Raw genomic sequence first — 23,102 nt, 5'->3', positions numbered from 1 at the left:
GGACTACATTTCCCAGCGTCCTTATCGGTGAAGGGACATCACTCAGTAACACTCCGGCTGCCGTAGTGATTAGCGATAGCTTGCTAGCAGTAGCATAGCCAGCAGCCATGGCCTGAAGCCGTTCCCTGTGGGAGACGGAGCCTCCAAAACCCGGAGGCGGACGTGCCTCCCACTGGACGATCGGCGCGGCAAGAACAGACCGGTCCTCGTCCGGCGCAACGTCCACGCTGGGAGTATAGTTCTGGCATAGTTCGGCGTTGAACCCCCCCCCAAACTGACTGACTACAGGCTGCTCGGCACCTAGAACACTTGCGGGCTGCTCGGCACCCAGAACACTTCGAGTCGTCTGCTGAGGTCTTGCTGGATTGGTTATGTGACTACAGGCTGCTTGGCACCTGGAACACTTGCAGGCTGCTCGGCACCTAGAACACTTCGAGTCGTCTATTGAGGTCTGAATTAGTGAAGCTGCCTCAGTGTTGAGATTTGGGTGGAGCCCCCTCGGTTTTGAGATTTGGATTGAGCCCCCCCCCCCCTGACTACAGGCTGCTCGGCACCTGGAACACTTGCAGGCTGCTCGGCACCTAGAACACTTTGAGTAGTCCAGGGGTGACAGGCGACACATTTCCCAGCGTCCTTATCGGTGAAGGGACATCACTCAGTAACACTCCGGCTGCCGTAGTGATTAGCGATAGCTTGCTAGCAGTAGCATAGCCAGCAGCCATGGCCTGAAGCCGTTCCCTGTGGGAGACGGAGCCTCCAAAACCCGGAGGCGGACGTGCCTCCCACTGGACGATCGGCGCGGCAAGAACAGACCGGTCCTCGTCCGGCGCAACGTCCACGCTGGGAGTCCTGCTCTTCAGCAGGGGAGCCAACCGCCCAAAGCAGAAGAGAAACAGCAGTGCAAGTGCAGTTCTTCCTTGAAAACTTGTGCTTGGAGATGGAAAGTTTTGCACAACTTAACAGCTCTTCGTGGCTGCCCCCAGTCAGGATGCGGAGATATTGGCTAAACGCTTTGAGGATGCCTGCCCGGTTTTATCAATGGAGGAGCTACTAGCCAAGCGGGAGCTGCGATGAGAGATCCTTCCTCCGGAGACAGTAAGTGCAATGAACGAGCATAAGAATCCTACTGAACTTCGTACCTGGCTAGATTTGGCATCCAAACTCAGCACGGCAGCAATGAAAGTAACGCGTGAGATTAGCAAAGCGTTTGTCAGCAGCCGCAACGATCGGCAAGGTGGGGAACAGATCAGTGAAACGCGGCTTCCAGAGAAGGGCTTGGATCAGCTTAGTGCAGCGGCTAGAGGGCAGGGAACAAGGGCTGTGGTGCGCTCGGCGTGGCTATAAATACTGCCACGTCATAGCCTCGGCGCTGACGACATTAACGCCGTCACCTAGGCAAGTGCGTCACTACTGCCTGACGGCATTAACGGCGTCACTCTGGGATTACTGCACTTGTTGTCGCGCTAGGATTACATGTGATGCTGAGGTCGCTATGTTTCTAGATTACGTGTGGCGTGAGGCAGCGTGTCTGGTCTTCATCTTGAAACTAGGTCGAGACCATCATGTATCACAAAAACACGGTTTCAACTCGACAACACAAACATTGTAAATTCCCCCCAGCTTACTTCCTGTTGAAGTGTTTGTGAGAACTGACAGGAAACTAACTGTTCCCTAGAAACACGCTTTTGTGAAAACTAACTCATTTGATCATCATCCCATCACTACAACTACATGATTAGTGAGTGAATGAGTGAACCGTTCTGAACACGGCTAATGAGTCACATGAACGACCTAAGACACGTGTTTGTTTGTATTATAGAGACACTGTGGAACATTCATCATTCAGAAACCACACCCAACACGGGGGAAAACACAAAGGACCAACTATCGTGCCAACTTCTAGCAAAACAAACCGTGGCTAACCGGGCGAACAAACAAACTCTCGTCAAATACAGATAGTTTTGCAGATATCTAGGAGGAACTGGCTACTTCATTCATTTGAACTGCGAACGAGACGTGAGCTGAACGTTTGTCTGCTGACTTTCTGCTTCCTGAAACCCCCCCCAATCCTGGCGTTCTCCTATGTCACGTGTTGCAGACAAAGATCTTGTATACGGAAGATGAACACCAACTTACTTCATTGACAGCTAGATCCACATTTTTCTTCTCAAAGGCTTCCTTGTTTTGCTCGGGAGTACAAAGAAAACTTTAATTGGTGATTTTTTTACATGTGTTGTCTGCGCAGCCCCACCACACAACAGCTTTGAGCTATGTTTAATTCAAGGAAAATGACACTGGTGTGTGGGAGTGAATGGAGCGCTATCCCCCGTGATGGGCATGGCCTATTTCATGCAGTGTCTCTATGGTATAGTCAAGTGTCCAAATTGGCCCACAGGATGACTGCAATGTGTGAAAATGGCGCAAATTAAATTATTTTCATTGGCCTTTGATATAGAAATCAGTTGCCGTCAATTGTAAAGCAGTTACACCCTTCAGCTACATGGCACTGCTGTTGCCACAACTCGTTTGTTGTGAGCGCTGCATTAACATCCGGGTATGACACGTCGACGCGTCCCAGTCTGCTCGCTCTCATTGGCTATTGCGGGTTCCGTCGGGAGACAGCCATCGTAAATATCAAACATGTTTGATATGCCCGATTCGAGGTCGGGCAGGCTCCAATTCAATGGGGACAATGGGGAGCATTGCAATAATCTTATTGACACCACACACTTAACAATTATTTGGACAAATAATGGGTTGAGATGAGCCTGGAATCGGGCCACGCCCCCTCGAAGGGAATCGGGCCTTTTACCCTCTAGTGCAGCGATCCTCAAAGTCCGGACTCCGGTCCGCATCCGGACCCAGACGCCGTCCTATCCGGACCGAGCCCTATAACCTACAAATCACTGAATAGTTACATTTTCACGGAGCATTTCTATTTTAACCGGCACATGCTTTTCTAGCCTTTACGGTACTGGTTTATCTGTCAGGAAGCTCACAGACCAATGCATGCGCTGTAAATCATCACACGTGATGCTACTCAGCCAATCAACAAGCGAATCGATTCTGCCTGCTGCTGCTGCGGGAGAGTTGACACACGGACGGAGGAGAGGCGAGACTCGGAGAAATGCGAGAGAAGTATTACACATCGCGTGCTCAAAAGAAACGAGTAGACCGCGAAAACAAAGCTTTAGTTTTAATCCAGAGCAGGCAGACTCATGTTCATTCATTGGTCTCACGAGCAGTTCAAAACCAGTATGTCTCGTGAAGTGTGATGCGATCCTGACCAGCTGTCTATGGAAGTGCCACACATGAGCAAACACACACACTCAAATCCAGGGCGCACACACATTCACTGCCCAACGGCATGCAAAGTTTGCATTGCGAGCGACCGATAGATAGAAAGACAGACAGACAGGCAGGCAGGCACAGAGAGAGTGCTCACTTCTATCAAGAGAAAAGGAGGTTTGTTGGCTGAGAGCCTGACTGATAAAATGTGAAATAGAGTTAAGACTAGAACGACCGCAACGCGGACTTATGCCTCCGCCATTAGTTCATTCTTGAGTCCAAGTGGATGTTGGAGCCAAATTGGAAGAAATTGCATCAAGGCGTTTCTTTGCAGAATTGGATATTTGAGCCAAATGTGAAGAAATTTAGTCAAGGTGTTACTGAGATATGGCGTTACCGAGCTTGAAAATGGCATTTGTTAGGTCACTGTGACCTTGACCTTTGACCTTTGATAACCAAAATGGAATCAGTTCATCCTTGAGCCTAAGTGGATGTTTAAGGCGAATCTGATGAAATTCCGTCCAGGCGTTCCTCAGATATCGCGTTAACAAGCTTGAAAATGGCATTTGAGAGGTCACAGTGACCTTGACCTTTGACCACCAAAATCTAATCCGATCATCCTTGAGCCTAATTGAATGTTTAAGGTGAATGTGATGAAATTCCGTCCAGGCGTTCCTCAGATATCGCGTTAACAAGCTTGAAAATGGCGTTGGAGAGGTCACAGTGACCTTGACCTTTGACCTTTGACCACCAAAATCTAATCAGATCATCCTTGAGCCTAAGTGAATGTTTAAGGCGAATCTGATGAAATTCCGTCCAGGCGTTCCTCAGATATCGCGTTAACAAGCTTGAAAATGGTGTTCGAGAGGTCACAGTGACCTTGACCTTTGACCTTTGACCACCAAAATCTAATCAGATCATCCTTGAGCCTAAGTGGATGTTTAAGGCGAATCTGATGAAATTCCGTCCAGGCGTTCCTCAGATATCGCGTTAACAAGCTTGAAAATGGCGTTCGAGAGGTCACAGTGACCTTGACCTTTGACCTTTGACCACCAAAATCTAATCAGATCATCCTTGAGCCTAAGTGAATGTTTAAGGCGAATCTGATGAAATTCCGTCCAGGCGTTCCTCAGATATCGCGTTAACAAGCTTGAAAATGGCGTTCGAGAGGTCACAGTGACCTTGACCTTTGACCTTTGACCACCAAAATCTAATCAGATCATCCTTGAGCCTAAGTGAATGTTTAAGGCGAATCTGATGAAATTCCGTCAAGGCGTTCCTCAGATATGGCGTTAACAAACATCCGTACGGACGGCCGGCCGTACGTACGTACGTACGTACGGACGGACAACCCGGATCCATAATGCCTTCGGCCTGGCTTCGCCGGCGGAGGCATAAAAATGCTTACAATTAGATGGAAACATAGGAAATGTGGCTCCTGGGATGAGAAAATGTTTAATCCCTGGTGTAAATGGAGAGATGGAGGGAGAGAGCGAGAGAGAGAGAGAGAGAGAGAAGTGGGGGATGAATCTCATTCACCCCAGAGAGCCTGGATATGTGGAGTGCTTTTGGTAAACCGGGGCCAACCTTATCTGTTGAGGAGGGAAACACCATTTGACATGTTAGAGGGTTGGAATTCCTGAACGCACCAGATTACCGTTTGCCGATTTGATTAACAGCGGAGCGGTGGAGGGAGAAATAGGGGGACAGAGAGAGAGAGAGAGAGAGAGAGAGAGAGAGAGAGGGCGGACAAGAGACTACGGAGGTCGGGAGAGGTGAGAAAGAAAACAGCGAGACAGGCAGTTCCCTCTTATCTCTTGCTTGTAGCTTGTAGGCACCTGCTCCCTGACAGCTTTTCAATTGACTGAGGACACACATCCTCTCCTCCACCCATGCTCCTTCACTCGTTCTCCCGCATCTCTCCATTCCTATCTTACCCGTGGAAGTGTGGGGGGGGCTATCTTGGTTACAGGCGGCTATCTGCTTTTTGCGCTTGCGCACCTGTTTGCGTGCCTCAACGCGTGCCTTATGCGCTCAACCCTGCAGGGACGATAGCAGTCCGCCTCGCGCTAGTGTCCAGGTGTTATGCCGAGTTTTGCACCCCCGCCGCCAAACGCATCCCCACCTCACGGGAGCATTATTGTAATGATTTATACAGAAACTTAACTGTTTAAAAATGATTGGGTAGACGTGTCCTCCCTGTTTTTAAGTTGAAACAGCCCCAAAATATGGTGGGGGGGTGCGGTACTCGGCGGGGGTGCGGAACTCGGCACAACAACGGGTGCAGGTCGCAAATTGGAGGCGTGCCAAGTCATTTGTGCACGGCGCAAACGGGATTTGGGCGGTGTTAACCACCAGAATTGTTCACAGGTGTGGCCTGGCAATGCCTGGGCGTTACATCAATCAAACCAATCAGATTCCCCTCTCGCAGTCCCTGTAATACAGTTTGCTGTAATTCCCCCGATGCTTAATTTGGATAGGCCTATCTCCATTGACTATATATATTATCCCTATCTCACAACACCACCATCACATCATATACCTGTTAAATACATCTGTGATTTGATGCAATTTGGGTTCTTTTGTTGACTGCAAAATAGAAACGTGTTTGCAGCGGGGGAGACAAAAGAAAAGATGTGAGGTTTTAGAGTGGACTTAGTCTCGCTGGCCAGCCTCCCATCCCTTCCGGGAGAGGAGTCTGGATGCCGGGGGATTTCCGCCTCCCCCCCCGCTTAAGAAGCTCTGTCATTGGCACCTACCCTGTCAATCAGAGCGGCTTCCGCTCCCTCCTCCCTGTGTGTCGAGTTTAACTGAAATAACATTGAGTTTTGGGCAACGTGCGGCACAGAAAAGCAGCACAAAGTTACAGACGCTACAAGCAAACATTACATTCAATAACATTGCTTTTATAGAAAAATAAATGGTGCAAACCACAGACTGTTACAAAGAAGTAAAGCGATGGAATTCTCCAACCGCCAACGTACTACCTGCACAACCCAGGTACAACGGAAACCCTTGCCCCCCGCTGCTAAAAATAAATCCTAGAGGAAACACTGCAAACAATCTCTCTTTCATCACTCCTCTGTCTACAGTAGCATGTATAGCTGGAGATATGTTCTTCATAGAGACACTGCGTAACGCGTCATCATTCAGAAACCACGCCCAAGACGGGGGAAAACACAAACTCCTGTCCAATCCTGGCGTTCTCCTATGTCACGTGCATGGTTGCGTGTTGCACCAAAAGATCGCATATACGGAAGATGAACACTCCAACTTACTTCTTGACAGCTAGATCCACATTTTTCTTCTCTCCAATTCTCAATGGCTTTCTTGTTTTGCTCAGGAGTACAAAAAAACTTTAACTGGCGATTTTTTTTACATTTGTTGTCTGCGCAGCCCCACCACACAACAGCTTTTAGCTATGTTTAATTCAAGGAAAATGACGCTGGTGTGTGGAAATGAACGGAGCTCTTCCCCCGTGAGGGGTGTGGCCTATTACATGCAGTGTCTCTATGGTTTCAGACTGTGTCACTCCCTCCTCCACTGTGTCACTCCCTCCTGACTTTTCCATGACTTCGCATAACTTGAGCCGAAGCGGTTCAATTCACTCCGAGTGTCATTCCATCCTGTGTTTTCCCCCCAGCTCGGAACAGAGTGGTTCCCCCCACAGAGGTATAGAATACATTATACTGGTACATTTCTGTTTAAGTCGAGCTGGAACCCAAAAATGACTTTTCTTTTCTTTTAGCTCAAATACCTGGGTATGCTATGCAGTGCACCTATTTAATAATGTATGCAAAAAAAAAAATCACAACAATCTAATTTCTTTAGTTTTTCCACACTTTTTCACATCAAAACTTAGATTTTTCAAGATTTCATTCATAACAGTAATCTACAGTTTGCTGACGTCACCTAGTAGTATAATCAAATTTCTACCCCATTTCAACCAACCATATCACGACATGGCAGCTGTCAATCAAATCTTCATTTCAGGATAATTTTCTCTTCCAAAAGAAAGAGAAAATGGCACCTAGTGCCTGTCATTTGGCAGAATTCCTATCCCATAAACTACCTACTAACTTGGCCAATTGTATGAAACATGAACAAAAAACAAAAACGGTAATGTCTAAGAATGCAAAGAAATGTAAATGGCTCGTTAAAACGCGTATCCCAGGAATATTATTTACATTTATGGTGATAATGGCGCGCGCCTCCGAGAGCCTGGTCATCAGGGGTCGCCCCTCGGAGATTCCAGGCCGACGTGCTGCACTCTTCGCTCGGCAAGACGAAGGCAGCTGGCTGCCTGCGGCTCGCTGAGCTCCACTCAGCCACTAACCTCCCGTCAGTCAGCAGGCTCTTCCCGAGGGGAGTGCCACAACACGCTGAATCCCACTCAATTTGGAGGCAGAACACGCCAGGATTGGCCAAAGCCCAATCCAGTCCCCAGAATTGTCAAATAAAATCATCGACATGATATTATGACCCGCCTCTCAACTTGTCATCAAATTCGTTTTGTCAGACAAATTATGTTTTCAGTCTGAAACGGACTCAGACGCACGTGACCAACGGGTTCAGCTCGACTTTAAGTGACCGATTTGCAAAATTCCCTGATATTCACTGACAGTGACATGTGCTTTGAATTGATCAAATTGCAGACATTCCCTGCCTGGAATAGATTACTTACCTACAGTATGCACACCAAAGCAAAAGAAAAAGCATCACTCGTGTGAGTTTGGCCACACAGATTATTCGCCACTGTTGAATATCACGTCATTTGAAAATGTGCGTCACTCACCTCACCCAAAGTTTGCATTGACTTTGTATCAATCAATCTCATCGGGCGAAATTTGCGAAGATCGCCCCGGTTAGATCCACCCACTTATCCTATATATTCTTCACTAGATAAACCTTGATAATTTTTCTTTATCTCACATCCTATTTCTCTCTCTCTACCTTACCTTTCTTCCCTTCTCTTATATATTATACGCCTCCACTATCTCTCTCCAGCCGCCTTCATCAGCTGTACAGTACAGTATGTCTGATATACATACTGTAGGACTTATATGGGTATTGCTCTTCAGGTACATCCTTTGTTTTGGGTCTTTATCGTCATCTCTGTTCATACTCCTTCCTTTCTTTGTTTCTTTCAATTTGAATTAATTACATTTCCCTCGTCTTGTATGCATTGTGTTGTTGTTATATAGTTTTCCTCCTTGCTGGGCTTTGTGATCTTTTAGCTTCTGTTGTGTATTTGTCCATTATCGCGACAATACTCACTGGCAAAATTATCTTATTTATGTTTTATTAATTAAATATACAATCCCCCTTTTCTCTAGTCTGCTCCTTATAGCTACCTGCTCTGTGTCCCTTTTTTGGTGACCCTCTGGTGCCCCCTGTAGGGACGTTAGGGAGGTCAAAGGTCAGGATCAGCTACAAAACGCCGCTCCTGGAGCCACAAGGAATGTCTTGCTCAAGGACACTTAAGCGGGGAAGATGCTTGACATCACAGAGCTTGAGCCTGGGTGTTCTAAACTCGGCGAAAAAAAGTTTGGAAACTTGTGTGTGGATGCTCATATCTCTGCTCTTGCCGTATCCTCAGCATTGTATCTTATCTTGTTCATTTCCCCTCGCAATGCTGTCACATTTTGTAAGGATCCTGCATTTGTGGGCTGAGCAGCACAGCTGATTATGCCAGTAGCTGAGCAGCACAGCTGATTATGCCAGTAGCGTCGAAGTCAAAACGTAAACAACTTGCCAACAGCTCAGACCTCAACCCAATTGAACACTGTACGAGCTATAGAGTGACCAACACAACCAAGTTGGCTGACCTGGTAACGTGTGACCAGGCTGGTGACCAGCATGAGGAGGTGGTGCCAGGCTGTTGTGGCTGCGTATGGTTCTTCCACCCGCTACTGAGCCTCCTGACTGTGTTCAATGAATAAAGGGTGAAATTGCTCATATTATGTCTTGTTAGTTCATTGTTACTGATACATAGTTCAATCATCCAATCTCCCAAACAACTCAAAACAATAGAGTCAATACCAACAGGATGATACACTGTTTGACAAAAGGCAAGGCGATTTGACACTTTTGACCTTGGCGCTACTGGCATGACCAGCTGTGCTGCTCATCTTACAAATGCAGGATCCTGACAAATGAGACGGCGTTGCAAAGGGAAATGCATAGACTTTCATACAAGATAAGCTACAATACTGAGGATAGAGTAACAGCAGAGATATGATCATTCACACTGACACACGTTTCCAAATTTTTTGTGACGAGTTCTTACTTGAAGGCCCGTCTCCCTTACTGAATACAACACCACAGTATATCTCCTTCTCCTCCCCTTCTCCCTAATTCCTCTGTATATCTCATATATTACACGCAGGGTCGGACTGGGACTGAAAAACGGCCCTGGACTTTTCTGCCCAGACCAGCCCACCTCGACCAGCGAGGATACTTCGCAACCCCCGCCCCATCCACGCACAAACACAAGAGCAAGCCGAAAGTCGGAGGGGGCAACATTCGGTAACGACCAAAGATCCCCGCCGAATTTTTTTGACGGCAACCTTAGCTCGCAGCTGAAATTTGTTGTCTGTTTTTCTAAAATGTTGCTCGTTTGAAGCCAGATTTAGAGGAATATCTCATTTTAAATTAACATTAGACTGTTGTGATGTCATTATTCAGTTTTAACCATCAACATTTGCTCCTCTTCTCATTAGGGTAAATACTGTATGTTTATTTAGAGACTTTTGTCAATTATATGTGCTGTTATGGTTATTAGCTTAGTCACTCACTTCTACTAGCTTCTACACTATTTCCACAGGAGTAATCCTGTGGGGATGGTGCATTCCCAAAGTGGGCCACTGGGGGTCACTGTCTCAAAAAAAAGCATTCCCATAGTGGGCCGCTGGGGTTTTTGCCCTGGTCAAGCGGCCCACCAGCCCACCGGGATTTGTCCCAGTGCTCCGGATGGCCATGCCGACTATGAATACACATAATAATGATTGGATTTATATAGCGCCTTTCCAAGGCTCAAAGCGCTTACACAGGATCATTATTCGTTCACACCATTCGTACCGGTGGTTCAGAGGCGTGGCAGCCACACATTGGCGCTCAACGGCCCCTCCGAACCACCATCATTCATGTCTACATTCATACCAATCATACCAATCATACCATTCATGTCTACATTCATACCAATCATACGAGGCAAGGAGGGTTAGGTGTCTTGCCCAAGGACACAACGACAGCAGCTAGGAGGGAGCGGGGATCGAACCGCCAACCCTTGCGTCATTGGCCGACCCGCTCTACCTCCTGAGCTAAAGCCGCCCCCCACATCCCTACTTATCTTTGACTAGTCACCCATTTGAAACAACGATGAATGCTACAGACTGTAACGTATTAGTCTGACTCAACAGAAGTAGGTTGTGGTGGGTATAAAGTCTGCCATTGGTGTGGGCCATTTCAGATCGCACCAATGGCAGGAGAGGGCCATCCCCTTCCGCTACCTGGGTAGTGTGGTTCCTATTTTCAGAGTCGCCGTCGCTAATTATGTGTGAAAGTACCAAGCAGGCCTGCTTTATCGCACAATCAAAATCTTTGTTTTGTTGTTGTTTCACAGCGGCGGAGGCATTTGAGAGGGAGGGATCAGAAAGAGATTTCCCTTCGCTCCGACTGAAATTGTCAGAGCCAATGGCAGAGCTTAGACCTGCAGCCTGCTTCCAGTGAGTCAGACTAGTACGCTATTCACCTTATTCACCACGCCCACTTTTTCTCTCTTCCGCGTTACACGCAATTGTATTTGTTCTTCCGGTCCAGCGCTAGTTGGCGGCCAATTTCAAAACAAAACGTCACTATAATAATGAATGAAGTTTGGCAACATTCATAATTAAGCTACACTGCGGCCAACTTCAGTTACATGTTCATAGCGTTACTGCTGCGAGGAGCCGATGGCTGTACCCGGTCGGCATTTAATGTTCGTTACAAAAGCACGTCGACAGTGTTTTCTCACTGCCAGTAGCCTACAGTAGGGTTTGACAGATAGCTAGTCCGACCGGTGTCAGCTGCACAGCCAGCGCTCCCAGTCCTCGCTGCTCGTTAAATATTTCCAATAGGCGTTATTCTGATAAACTGGTCACATATATGTTACGTTCTCACCCAAAAAATATTAAAACTAAAACAGTTTGGTTTTTTTTGCTTGAAAACAGCTTTTTGGCAAGTCTAAAAATGACTACGGTAGGCGTAATCTACTTCCGTGTCTAAAACCGGAAAGACGTTTACAAAATGACGTCATGCAGAAGCGTCCTTGTATGGGCAAAGAATAAGGTGAATAGACTAAGGTGGTGAAGGAGAAAAATAATCTTTAGCGCATATTTTTTTCGTTGCTTTCTACGATTTCCAAACGTAACGAGTTTCAAGCCAGCAGGGTGGGCTGTCCCATGTGCCATTTGTTGTTGACACCAGTGGTGAGACATTGTACTGTGTAATGTTTCAAATTAGGCCCAAGTGTGTGTACAGGTTAACGTGTTGATCCCTCTGGATGTGTTGTGGGTCTATTTCAAACAAACACGAGCAATGGGAGGAGCCCACCTGATAACCTCAATGACATATCTACTCTAAGCTTTTCTCCAAAGCCAGGTTTACGCATGGCTGCTCTCCTGAACCAGCCCCAGGGATAGTTGCACTGCCTATAGGTAAAAAAACAAGCAAAGAGCTGAAAGTGCTGTGGTGTGTAACGCGCACGTTTTAAATTTGACCTATTCCAACTTCAACGAGCCGCACCGTTTCAGGCTGAGATCCTCTGACACAGGCAGAGTCTCAACACTCACTGATCTCCTTATAGACTGGTAGGCTGACATCCTCTGACACAGGCAGAGTCTCAACACTCACTGATCTCCTTATAGACTGGTAGGCTGAGATCCTCTGACACAGGCAGAGTCTCAACACTGACTGATCTCCTTATAGACTGGTAGGCTGACATCCTCTGACACAGGCAGTGGAGATCTGACAAAGGCTGGCTATTAAGGCTAGTACTACTACTGTAACAGACAGCTGGCCTTGTTGAAATGCCTCAGATACCTGTTTGACGTGGATATCTGCCTTGTCTGTCTCCATCTCACTCTCATTCTATTACTTTCAACTCTGAATCGATAGCTGTCCCCCTCACTCTCTACCACACACGCACGCACGCACGCACGCACACACACACACACACACACACACACACACACACACACACACACACACACACACACACACACACACACACACACATACACACATAACATCTGCCCTGGTGTCTCCTTCACTCTCTAGGCTAGGTAACGTCCGCTCTGGTGTCTCCTTCACTCTCTAGGTTAGGTAACATCTGCCCTGGTGTCTCCTTCACTCTCTAGGCTAGGTAACATCTGCCCTGGTGTCTCCTTCACTCTCTAGGCTAGGTAACGTCTGCTCTGGTGTCTCCTTCACTCTCTAGGTTAGGTAACATCTGCCCTGGTGTCTCCTTCACTCTCTAGGTTAGGTAACATCTGCTCTGGTGTCTCCTTCGCTCTAGGTTAAGTAACATCTGCTCTGGTGTCTCCTTCACTCTAGGTTAGGTAACATCTGCTCTGGTGTCTCCTTCACTCTAGGTTAGGTAACGTCTGCCCTGGTGTCTCCTTCACTCTCTAGGCTAGGTAACATCTGCTCTGGTGTCTCCTTCACTCTCTAGGCTAGGTAACGTCTGCTCTGTTGTCTCCTTCCCTCTAGGTTAGGTAACGTCTGCTCTGGTGTCTCCTTCACTCTAGGTTAGGTAACATCTGCTCTGGTGTCTCCTTCACTCTCTAGGTTAGGTAACGTCTGCTCTGGTGTCTCCTTCGCTCTAGGCTAGGTAACATCTGCTCTGGTGTCTCCTTCACTCTCTAGGCTAGGTAACGTCTGCTCTGTTGTCTCCTTCCCTCTAGGTTAGGTAACGTCTGCTCTGGTGTCTCCTTCACTCTAGGTTAGGTAACATCTGCTCTGGTGTCTCCTTCACTCTAGGTTAGGTAACATCTGCTCTGGTGTCTCCTTCACTCTCTAGGCTAGGTAACGTCTGCTCTGGTGTCTCCTTCGCTCTAGGCTAGGTAACGTCTGCTCTGGTGTCTCCTTCACTCTCTAGGCTAGGTAACGTCTGCTCTGGTGTCTCCTTCGCTCTAGGCTAGGTAACATCTGCTCTGGTGTCTCCTTCACTCTCTAGGCTAGGTAACGTCTGCCCTGGTGTCTCCTTCACTCTCTGGGCTAGGTAACGTCTGCTCTGGTGTCTCCTTCACTCTAGGTTAGGTAACATCTGCCCTGGTGTCTCCTTCACTCTCTAGGCTAGGTAACATCTGCTCTGGTGTCTCCTTCACTCTCTAGGCTAGGTAACGTCTGCCCTGGTGTCTCCTTCACTCTAGGTTAGGTAACGTCCGCTCTGGTGTCTCCTTCACTCTCTAGGTTAGGTAACATCTGCCCTGGTGTCTCCTTCACTCTAGGTTAGGTAACATCTGCCCTGGTGTCTCCTTCACTCTAGGCTAGGTAACATCTGCCCTGGTGTCTCCTTCACTCTAGGCTAGGTAACATCTGCCCTGGTGTCTCCTTCACTCTAGGCTAGGTAACATCTGCCCTGGTGTCTCCTTCACTCTAGGTTAGGTAACATCTGCCCTGGTGTCTCCTTCACTCTAGGTTAGGTAACATCTGCCCTGGTGTCTCCTTCACTCTAGGTTAGGTAACATCTGCCCTGGTGTCTCCTTCACTCTAGGTTAGGTAACATCTGCCCTGGTGTCTCCTTCACTCTAGGTTAGGTAACATCTGCTCTGGTGTCTCCTTCACTCTAGGCTAGGTAACATCTGCCCTGGTGTCTCCTTCACTCTAGGTTAGGTAACATCTGCCCTGGTGTCTCCTTCACTCTAGGTTAGGTAACATCTGCCCTGGTGTCTCCTTCACTCTAGGTTAGGTAACATCTGCCCTGGTGTCTCCTTCACTCTAGGTTAGGTAACATCTGCCCTGGTGTCTCCTTCACTCTAGGTTAGGTAACATCTGCCCTGGTGTCTCCTTCACTCTAGGCTAGGTAACATCTGCCCTGGTGTCTCCTTCACTCTAGGTTAGGTAACATCTGCTCTGGTGTCTCCTTCAGTCTAGGTTAGGTAACGTCTGCCCTGGTGTCTCCTTCACTCTAGGTTAGGTAACGTCTGCCCTGGTGTCTCCTTCACTCTAGGTTAGGTAACATCTGCTCTGGTGTCTCCTTCAGTCTAGGTTAGGTAACGTCTGCCCTGGTGTCTCCTTCACTCTAGGCTAGGTAACATCTGCCCTGGTGTCTCCTTCACTCTAGGCTAGGTAACATCTGCCCTGGTGTCTCCTTCACTCTAGGCTAGGTAACATCTGCTCTGGTGTCTCCTTCACTCTAGGCTAGGTAACATCTGCCCTGGTGTCTCCTTCCCTCTAGGCTAGGTAACATCTGCCCTGGTGTCTCCTTCACTCTAGGCTAGGTAACATCTGCCCTGGTGTCTCCTTCACTCTAGGCTAGGTAACATCTGCCCTGGTGTCTCCTTCACTCTAGGTTAGGTAACATCTGCCCTGGTGTCTCCTTCACTCTAGGCTAGGTAACATCTGCCCTGGTGTCTCCTTCACTCTAGGCTAGGTAACATCTGCTCTGGTGTCTCCTTCACTCTAGGCTAGGTAACATCTGCCCTGGTGTCTCCTTCACTGTAGGCTAGGTAACATCTGCTCTGGTGTCTCCTTCACTCTAGGTTAGGTAACATCTGCCCTGGTGTCTCCTTCACTCTAGGCTAGGTAACATCTGCCCTGGTGTCTCCTTCACTCTAGGCTAGGTAACATCTGCCCTGGTGTCTCCTTCACTCTAGGCTAGGTAACATCTGCCCTGGTGTCTCCTTCACTCTAGGCTAGGTAACATCTGCTCTGGTGTCTCCTTCACTCTAGGCTAGGTAACATCTGCCCTGGTGTCTCCTTCCCTCTAGGCTAGGTAACATCTGCCCTGGTGTCTCCTTCACTCTAGGCTAGGTAACATCTGCCCTGGTGTCTCCTTCACTCTAGGCTAGGTAACATCTGCTCTGGTGTCTCCTTCACTCTAGCCTAGGTAACGTCTGCCCTGGTGTCTCCTTCGCTCTAGGCTAGGTAACATCTGCCCTGGTGTCTCCTTCACTCTAGGCTAGGTAACGTCTGCCCTGGTGTCTCCTTCGCTCTAGGCTAGGTAACGTCTGCCCTGGTGTCTCCTTCGCTCTAGGCTAGGTAACGTCTGCCCTGGTGTCTCCTTCGCTCTAGGCTAGGTAACATCTGCCCTGGTGTCTCCTTCACTCTAGGTTAGGTAACATCTGCCCTGGTGTCTCCTTCGCTCTAGGCTAGGTAACATCTGCCCTGGTGTCTCCTTCACTCTAGGTTAGGTAACATCTGCCCTGGTGTCTCCTTCACTCTAGGTTAGGTAACATCTGCCCTGGTGTCTCCTTCACTCTAGGTTAGGTAACATCTGCCCTGGTGTCTCCTTCACTCTAGGTTAGGTAACATCTGCCCTGGTGTCTCCTTCACTCTCTAGGCTAGGTAACGTCTGCCCTGGTGTCTCCTTCACTCTAGGCTAGGTAACATCTGCTCTGGTGTCTCCTTCAGTCTAGGTTAGGTAACATCTGCTCTGGTGTCTCCTTCACTCTAGGCTAGGTAACATCTGCCCTGGTGTCTCCTTCACTCTAGGCTAGGTAACATCTGCCCTGGTGTCTCCTTCACTCTAGGCTAGGTAACATCTGCTCTGGTGTCTCCTTCACTCTAGGCTAGGTAACATCTGCCCTGGTGTCTCCTTCACTCTAGGCTAGGTAACATCTGCCCTGGTGTCTCCTTCGCTCTAGGTTAGGTAACACCTGCCCTGGTGTCTCCTTCACTCTAGGCTAGGTAACATCTGCCCTGGTGTCTCCTTCACTCTAGGTTAGGTAACACCTGCCCTGGTGTCTCCTTCACTCTAGGCTAGGTAACATCTGCTCTGGTGTCTCCTTCACTCTAGGTTAGGTAACATCTGCCCTGGTGTCTCCTTCACTCTAGGCTAGGTAACATCTGCTCTGGTGTCTCCTTCACTCTAGGCTAGGTAACATCTGCCCTGGTGTCTCCTTCACTCTAGGTTAGGTAACATCTGCCCTGGTGTCTCCTTCACTCTAGGCTAGGTAACATCTGCCCTGGTGTCTCCTTCACTCTAGGCTAGGTAACATCTGCCCTGGTGTCTCCTTCACTCTAGGCTAGGTAACATCTGCTCTGGTGTCTCCTTCACTCTAGGCTAGGTAACATCTGCCCTGGTGTCTCCTTCCCTCTAGGCTAGGTAACATCTGCCCTGGTGTCTCCTTCACTCTAGGCTAGGTAACATCTGCCCTGGTGTCTCCTTCACTCTAGGCTAGGTAACATCTGCCCTGGTGTCTCCTTCACTCTAGGTTAGGTAACATCTGCCCTGGTGTCTCCTTCACTCTAGGCTAGGTAACATCTGCCCTGGTGTCTCCTTCACTCTAGGCTAGGTAACATCTGCTCTGGTGTCTCCTTCACTCTAGGCTAGGTAACATCTGCCCTGGTGTCTCCTTCACTCTAGGCTAGGTAACATCTGCTCTGGTGTCTCCTTCACTCTAGGCTAGGTAACATCTGCTCTGGTGTCTCCTTCACTCTAGGCTAGGTAACATCTGCCCTGGTGTCTCCTTCACTCTAGGCTAGGTAACATCTGCTCTGGTGTCTCCTTCACTCTAGGCTAGGTAACGTCTGCCCTGGTGTCTCCTTCGCTCTAGGCTAGGTAACATCTGCCCTGGTGTCTCCTTCACTCTAGGCTAGGTAACGTCTGCCCTGGTGTCTCCTTCGCTCTAGGCTAGGTAACGTCTGCCCTGGTGTCTCCTTCGCTCTAGGCTAGGTAACGTCTGCCCTGGTGTCTCCTTCGCTCTAGGCTAGGTAACATCTGCCCTGGTGTCTCCTTAACTCTAGGCTAGGTAACATCTGCCCTGGTGTCTCCTTCACTCTAGGCTAGGTAACATCTGCTCTGGTGTCTCCTTCACTCTAGGCTAGGTAACGTCTGCCCTGGTGTCTCCTTCGCTCTAGGCTAGGTAACATCTGCCCTGGTGTCTCCTTCACTCTAGGCTAGGTAACGTCTGCCCTGGTGTCTCCTTCGCTCTAGGCTAGGTAACATCTGCCCTGGTGTCTCCTTCACTCTAGGCTAGGTAACGTCTGCCCTGGTGTCTCCTTCGCTCTAGGCTAGGTAACGTCTGCCCTGGTGTCTCCTTCGCTCTAGGCTAGGTAACGTCTGCCCTGGTGTCTCCTTCGCTCTAGGCTAGGTAACATCTGCCCTGGTGTCTCCTTAACTCTAGGCTAGGTAACATCTGCCCTGGTGTCTCCTTCACTCTAGGCTAGGTAACATCTGCTCTGGTGTCTCCTTCACTCTAGGCTAGGTAACGTCTGCCCTGGTGTCTCCTTCGCTCTAGGCTAGGTAACATCTGCCCTGGTGTCTCCTTCACTCTAGGTTAGGTAACATCTGCCCTGGTGTCTCCTTCGCTCTAGGCTAGGTAACATCTGCCCTGGTGTCTCCTTCACTCTAGGTTAGGTAACATCTGCCCTGGTGTCTCCTTCACTCTAGGTTAGGTAACATCTGCCCTGGTGTCTCCTTCACTCTAGGTTAGGTAACATCTGCCCTGGTGTCTCCTTCACTCTAGGTTAGGTAACATCTGCCCTGGTGTCTCCTTCACTCTAGGTTAGGTAACATCTGCCCTGGTGTCTCCTTCACTCTCTAGGCTAGGTAACGTCTGCCCTGGTGTCTCCTTCACTCTAGGCTAGGTAACATCTGCTCTGGTGTCTCCTTCAGTCTAGGTTAGGTAACATCTGCTCTGGTGTCTCCTTCACTCTAGGCTAGGTAACATCTGCCCTGGTGTCTCCTTCACTCTAGGCTAGGTAACATCTGCCCTGGTGTCTCCTTCACTCTAGGCTAGGTAACATCTGCTCTGGTGTCTCCTTCACTCTAGGCTAGGTAACATCTGCCCTGGTGTCTCCTTCACTCTAGGCTAGGTAACATCTGCCCTGGTGTCTCCTTCACTCTCTAGGTTAGGTAACATCTGCCCTGGTGTCTCCTTCACTCTAGGCTAGGTAACATCTGCCCTGGTGTCTCCTTCACTCTAGGTTAGGTAACACCTGCCCTGGTGTCTCCTTCACTCTAGGCTAGGTAACATCTGCCCTGGTGTCTCCTTCACTCTAGGTTAGGTAACATCTGCCCTGGTGTCTCCTTCACTCTAGGTTAGGTAACACCTGCCCTGGTGTCTCCTTCGCTCTAGGTTAGGTAACGTCTGCCCTGGTGTCTCCTTCACTCTAGGTTAGGTAACATCTGCCCTGGTGTCTCCTTCACTCTAGGTTAGGTAACATCTGCCCTGGTGTCTCCTCCACTCTAGGTTAGGTAACATCTGCTCTGGTGTCTCCTTCACTCTAGGCTAGGTAACATCTGCCCTGGTGTCTCCTCCACTCTAGGTTAGGTAACATCTGCTCTGGTGTCTCCTTCACTCTAGGTTAGGTAACGTCTGCCCTGGTGTCTCCTTCACTCTAGGTTAGGTAACATCTGCCCTGGTGTCTCCTTCACTTTAGGTTAGGTAACGTCTGCCCTAGTGTCTCCTTCACTCTAGGTTAGGTAACGTCTGCCCTGGTGTCTCCTTCACTCTAGGTTAGGTAACATCTGCTCTGGTGTCTCCTTCACTCTAGGCTAGGTAACATCTGCCCTGGTGTCTCCTCCACTCTAGGTTAGGTAACATCTGCTCTGGTGTCTCCTCCACTCTAGGTTAGGTAACACCTGCCCTGGTGTCTCCTTCACTCTAGGCTAGGTAACATCTGCCCTGGTGTCTCCTTCACTCTAGGTTAGGTAACATCTGCCCTGGTGTCTCCTTCGCTCTAGGCTAGGTAACATCTGCCCTGGTGTCTCCTTCACTCTAGGTTAGGTAACATCTGCCCTGGTGTCTCCTTCACTCTAGGTTAGGTAACATCTGCCCTGGTGTCTCCTTCACTCTAGGTTAGGTAACATCTGCTCTGGTGTCTCCTTCACTCTAGGTTAGGTAACATCTGCCCTGGTGTCTCCTTCACTCTAGGCTAGGTAACATCTGCCCTGGTGTCTCCTTCGCTCTAGGTTAGGTAACGTCTGCCCTGGTGTCTCCTTCGCTCTAGGTTAGGTAACGTCTGCCCTGGTGTCTCCTTCGCTCTAGGTTAGGTAACATCTGCCCTGGTGTCTCCTTCGCTCTAGGTTAGGTAACGTCTGCCCTGGTGTCTCCTCCGCTCTAGGTTAGGTAACATCTGCCCTGGTGTCTCCTTCACTCTAGGTTAGGTAACGTCTGCCCTGGTGTCTCCTTCACTCTAGGTTAGGTAACATCTGCCCTGGTGTCTCCTTCACTCTAGGCTAGGTAACATCTGCCCTGGTGTCTCCTTCACTCTAGGTTAGGTAACGTCTGCCCTGGTGTCTCCTTCACTCTAGGCTAGGTAACATCTGCTCTGGTGTCTCCTTCACTCTAGGCTAGGTAACGTCTGCCCTGGTGTCTCCTTCGCTCTAGGCTAGGTAACATCTGCCCTGGTGTCTCCTTCACTCTAGGCTAGGTAACGTCTGCCCTGGTGTCTCCTTCGCTCTAGGCTAGGTAACGTCTGCCCTGGTGTCTCCTTCGCTCTAGGCTAGGTAACGTCTGCCCTGGTGTCTCCTTCGCTCTAGGCTAGGTAACATCTGCCCTGGTGTCTCCTTAACTCTAGGCTAGGTAACATCTGCCCTGGTGTCTCCTTCACTCTAGGCTAGGTAACATCTGCTCTGGTGTCTCCTTCACTCTAGGCTAGGTAACGTCTGCCCTGGTGTCTCCTTCGCTCTAGGCTAGGTAACATCTGCCCTGGTGTCTCCTTCACTCTAGGCTAGGTAACGTCTGCCCTGGTGTCTCCTTCGCTCTAGGCTAGGTAACATCTGCCCTGGTGTCTCCTTCGCTCTAGGCTAGGTAACGTCTGCCCTGGTGTCTCCTTCGCTCTAGGCTAGGTAACGTCTGCCCTGGTGTCTCCTTCGCTCTAGGCTAGGTAACGTCTGCCCTGGTGTCTCCTTCGCTCTAGGCTAGGTAACGTCTGCCCTGGTGTCTCCTTAACTCTAGGCTAGGTAACATCTGCCCTGGTGTCTCCTTCACTCTAGGCTAGGTAACATCTGCTCTGGTGTCTCCTTCACTCTAGGCTAGGTAACGTCTGCCCTGGTGTCTCCTTCGCTCTAGGCTAGGTAACATCTGCCCTGGTGTCTCCTTCGCTCTAGGTTAGGTAACATCTGCCCTGGTGTCTCCTTCGCTCTAGGCTAGGTAACATCTGCCCTGGTGTCTCCTTCGCTCTAGGCTAGGTAACATCTGCCCTGGTGTCTCCTTCACTCTAGGTTAGGTAACATCTGCCCTGGTGTCTCCTTCACTCTAGGTTAGGTAACATCTGCCCTGGTGTCTCCTTCACTCTAGGTTAGGTAACATCTGCCCTGGTGTCTCCTTCACTCTAGGTTAGGTAACATCTGCCCTGGTGTCTCCTTCACTCTAGGTTAGGTAACATCTGCCCTGGTGTCTCCTTCACTCTCTAGGCTAGGTAACGTCTGCCCTGGTGTCTCCTTCACTCTAGGCTAGGTAACATCTGCCCTGGTGTCTCCTTCACTCTCTAGGCTAGGTAATGTCTGCTCTGGTGTCTCCTTCACTCTAGGTTAGGTAACATCTGCCCTGGTGTCTCCTTCACTCTAGGCTAGGTAACATCTGCCCTGGTGTCTCCTTCACTCTAGGTTAGGTAACATCTGCCCTGGTGTCTCCTTCGCTCTAGGTTAGGTAACGTCTGCCCTGGTGTCTCCTTCGCTCTAGGTTAGGTAACGTCTGCCCTGGTGTCTCCTTCGCTCTAGGTTAGGTAACATCTGCCCTGGTGTCTCCTTCGCTCTAGGTTAGGTAACGTCTGCCCTGGTGTCTCCTCCGCTCTAGGTTAGGTAACATCTGCCCTGGTGTCTCCTTCACTCTAGGTTAGGTAATGTCTGCCCTGGTGTCTCCTTCACTCTAGGTTAGGTAACATCTGCCCTGGTGTCTCCTTCACTCTAGGCTAGGTAACATCTGCCCTGGTGTCTCCTTCACTCTAGGTTAGGTAACGTCTGCCCTGGTGTCTCCTTCACTCTAGGTTAGGTAACACCTGCCCTGGTGTCTCCTTCACTCTAGGTTAGGTAACATCTGCCCTGGTGTCTCCTCCACTCTAGGTTAGGTAACATCTGCTCTGGTGTCTCCTTCACTCTAGGCTAGGTAACATCTGCCCTGGTGTCTCCTCCACTCTAGGTTAGGTAACATCTGCTCTGGTGTCTCCTTCACTCTAGGTTAGGTAACGTCTGCCCTGGTGTCTCCTTCACTCTAGGTTAGGTAACATCTGCCCTGGTGTCTCCTTCACTTTAGGTTAGGTAACGTCTGCCCTGGTGTCTCCTTCACTCTAGGTTAGGTAACGTCTGCCCTGGTGTCTCCTTCACTCTAGGTTAGGTAACATCTGCTCTGGTGTCTCCTTCACTCTAGGCTAGGTAACATCTGCCCTGGTGTCTCCTCCACTCTAGGTTAGGTAACATCTGCTCTGGTGTCTCCTCCACTCTAGGTTAGGTAACACCTGCCCTGGTGTCTCCTTCACTCTAGGCTAGGTAACATCTGCCCTGGTGTCTCCTTCACTCTAGGTTAGGTAACATCTGCCCTGGTGTCTCCTTCGCTCTAGGCTAGGTAACATCTGCCCTGGTGTCTCCTTCACTCTAGGTTAGGTAACATCTGCCCTGGTGTCTCCTTCACTCTAGGTTAGGTAACATCTGCCCTGGTGTCTCCTTCACTCTAGGTTAGGTAACATCTGCTCTGGTGTCTCCTTCACTCTAGGTTAGGTAACATCTGCCCTGGTGTCTCCTTCACTCTAGGCTAGGTAACATCTGCCCTGGTGTCTCCTTCGCTCTAGGTTAGGTAACGTCTGCCCTGGTGTCTCCTTCGCTCTAGGTTAGGTAACGTCTGCCCTGGTGTCTCCTTCGCTCTAGGTTAGGTAACATCTGCCCTGGTGTCTCCTTCGCTCTAGGTTAGGTAACGTCTGCCCTGGTGTCTCCTCCGCTCTAGGTTAGGTAACATCTGCCCTGGTGTCTCCTTCACTCTAGGTTAGGTAACGTCTGCCCTGGTGTCTCCTTCACTCTAGGTTAGGTAACATCTGCCCTGGTGTCTCCTTCACTCTAGGCTAGGTAACATCTGCCCTGGTGTCTCCTTCACTCTAGGTTAGGTAACGTCTGCCCTGGTGTCTCCTTCACTCTAGGTTAGGTAACACCTGCCCTGTCTGGTTTGGTAGCAAAGCCTTCCACTCTGCTGCTGCATCAGCTTGGAATGGGCTGAACAAAGCCCTTCAGCTGGACCAGTTTGTTGACCTGGCTGCCTTTGGCATTATATTGAAGTCATTCTTAACACATGTTTGCAATTGCCAATTGTCCTGAGTCCCCTGCCACGTCTCCTAACCCTGTACTTCCTGTATGTTTTGTCTGCCCTGTCTGTTAAGTCTAAGGCTACGTTCACACAGGGCACCCAAGCCTTGCCTACGCCTTGCCTTTACCCACGCTTTTAAATAGGCGTCCTTTTTAGTCAATGAGGTTGTGTACACAGGGCGCCTCAGCAGGCGCCGATTTTATCGTTTAAGCGTGAGTTCTATTTTCAAGCCGACTAGGCGCGTGAAGGCACACTTCTTCTGTCAAGCCATGTCTCCTTCACTCTAGGCTATGTAACATCTGCCCTGGTGTCTCCTTCACTCTAGGCTAGGTAACATCTGCACTGGTGTCTCCTTCACTCTAGGCTAGGTAA

At 49.4% G+C, this 23,102-nt stretch overlaps 1 protein-coding gene across 1 annotated transcript in view; it reads right to left on the bottom strand.

Annotated features, from left to right (window-relative positions):
* Positions 1–581: 581 nt before the first annotated feature.
* Positions 582–23,102, bottom strand: part of LOC310794885 (MICOS complex subunit mic25a-like) — a gene marked incomplete at its 3' end in the record, with an annotated part of 115,133 nt that continues 92,612 nt past the window's right edge. Inside the window, exon 6 of the mRNA XM_083656926.1 lies at positions 582–854. Within this exon, the coding sequence (XP_083513052.1) occupies positions 582–854 (273 nt within the window). The remainder of the gene's footprint in view (positions 855–23,102) is intronic.

The sequence above is a fragment of the Poromitra crassiceps genome, assembly GCF_964638095.1.
Source record: "Poromitra crassiceps genome assembly, chromosome: 20".
NCBI classification, from domain to species: Eukaryota; Metazoa; Chordata; class Actinopteri; order Beryciformes; family Melamphaidae; genus Poromitra; species Poromitra crassiceps.
The sequence above is the reverse complement of the archived record's forward strand: the minus strand, read 5'-3'. Positions and strand labels throughout refer to the sequence as shown.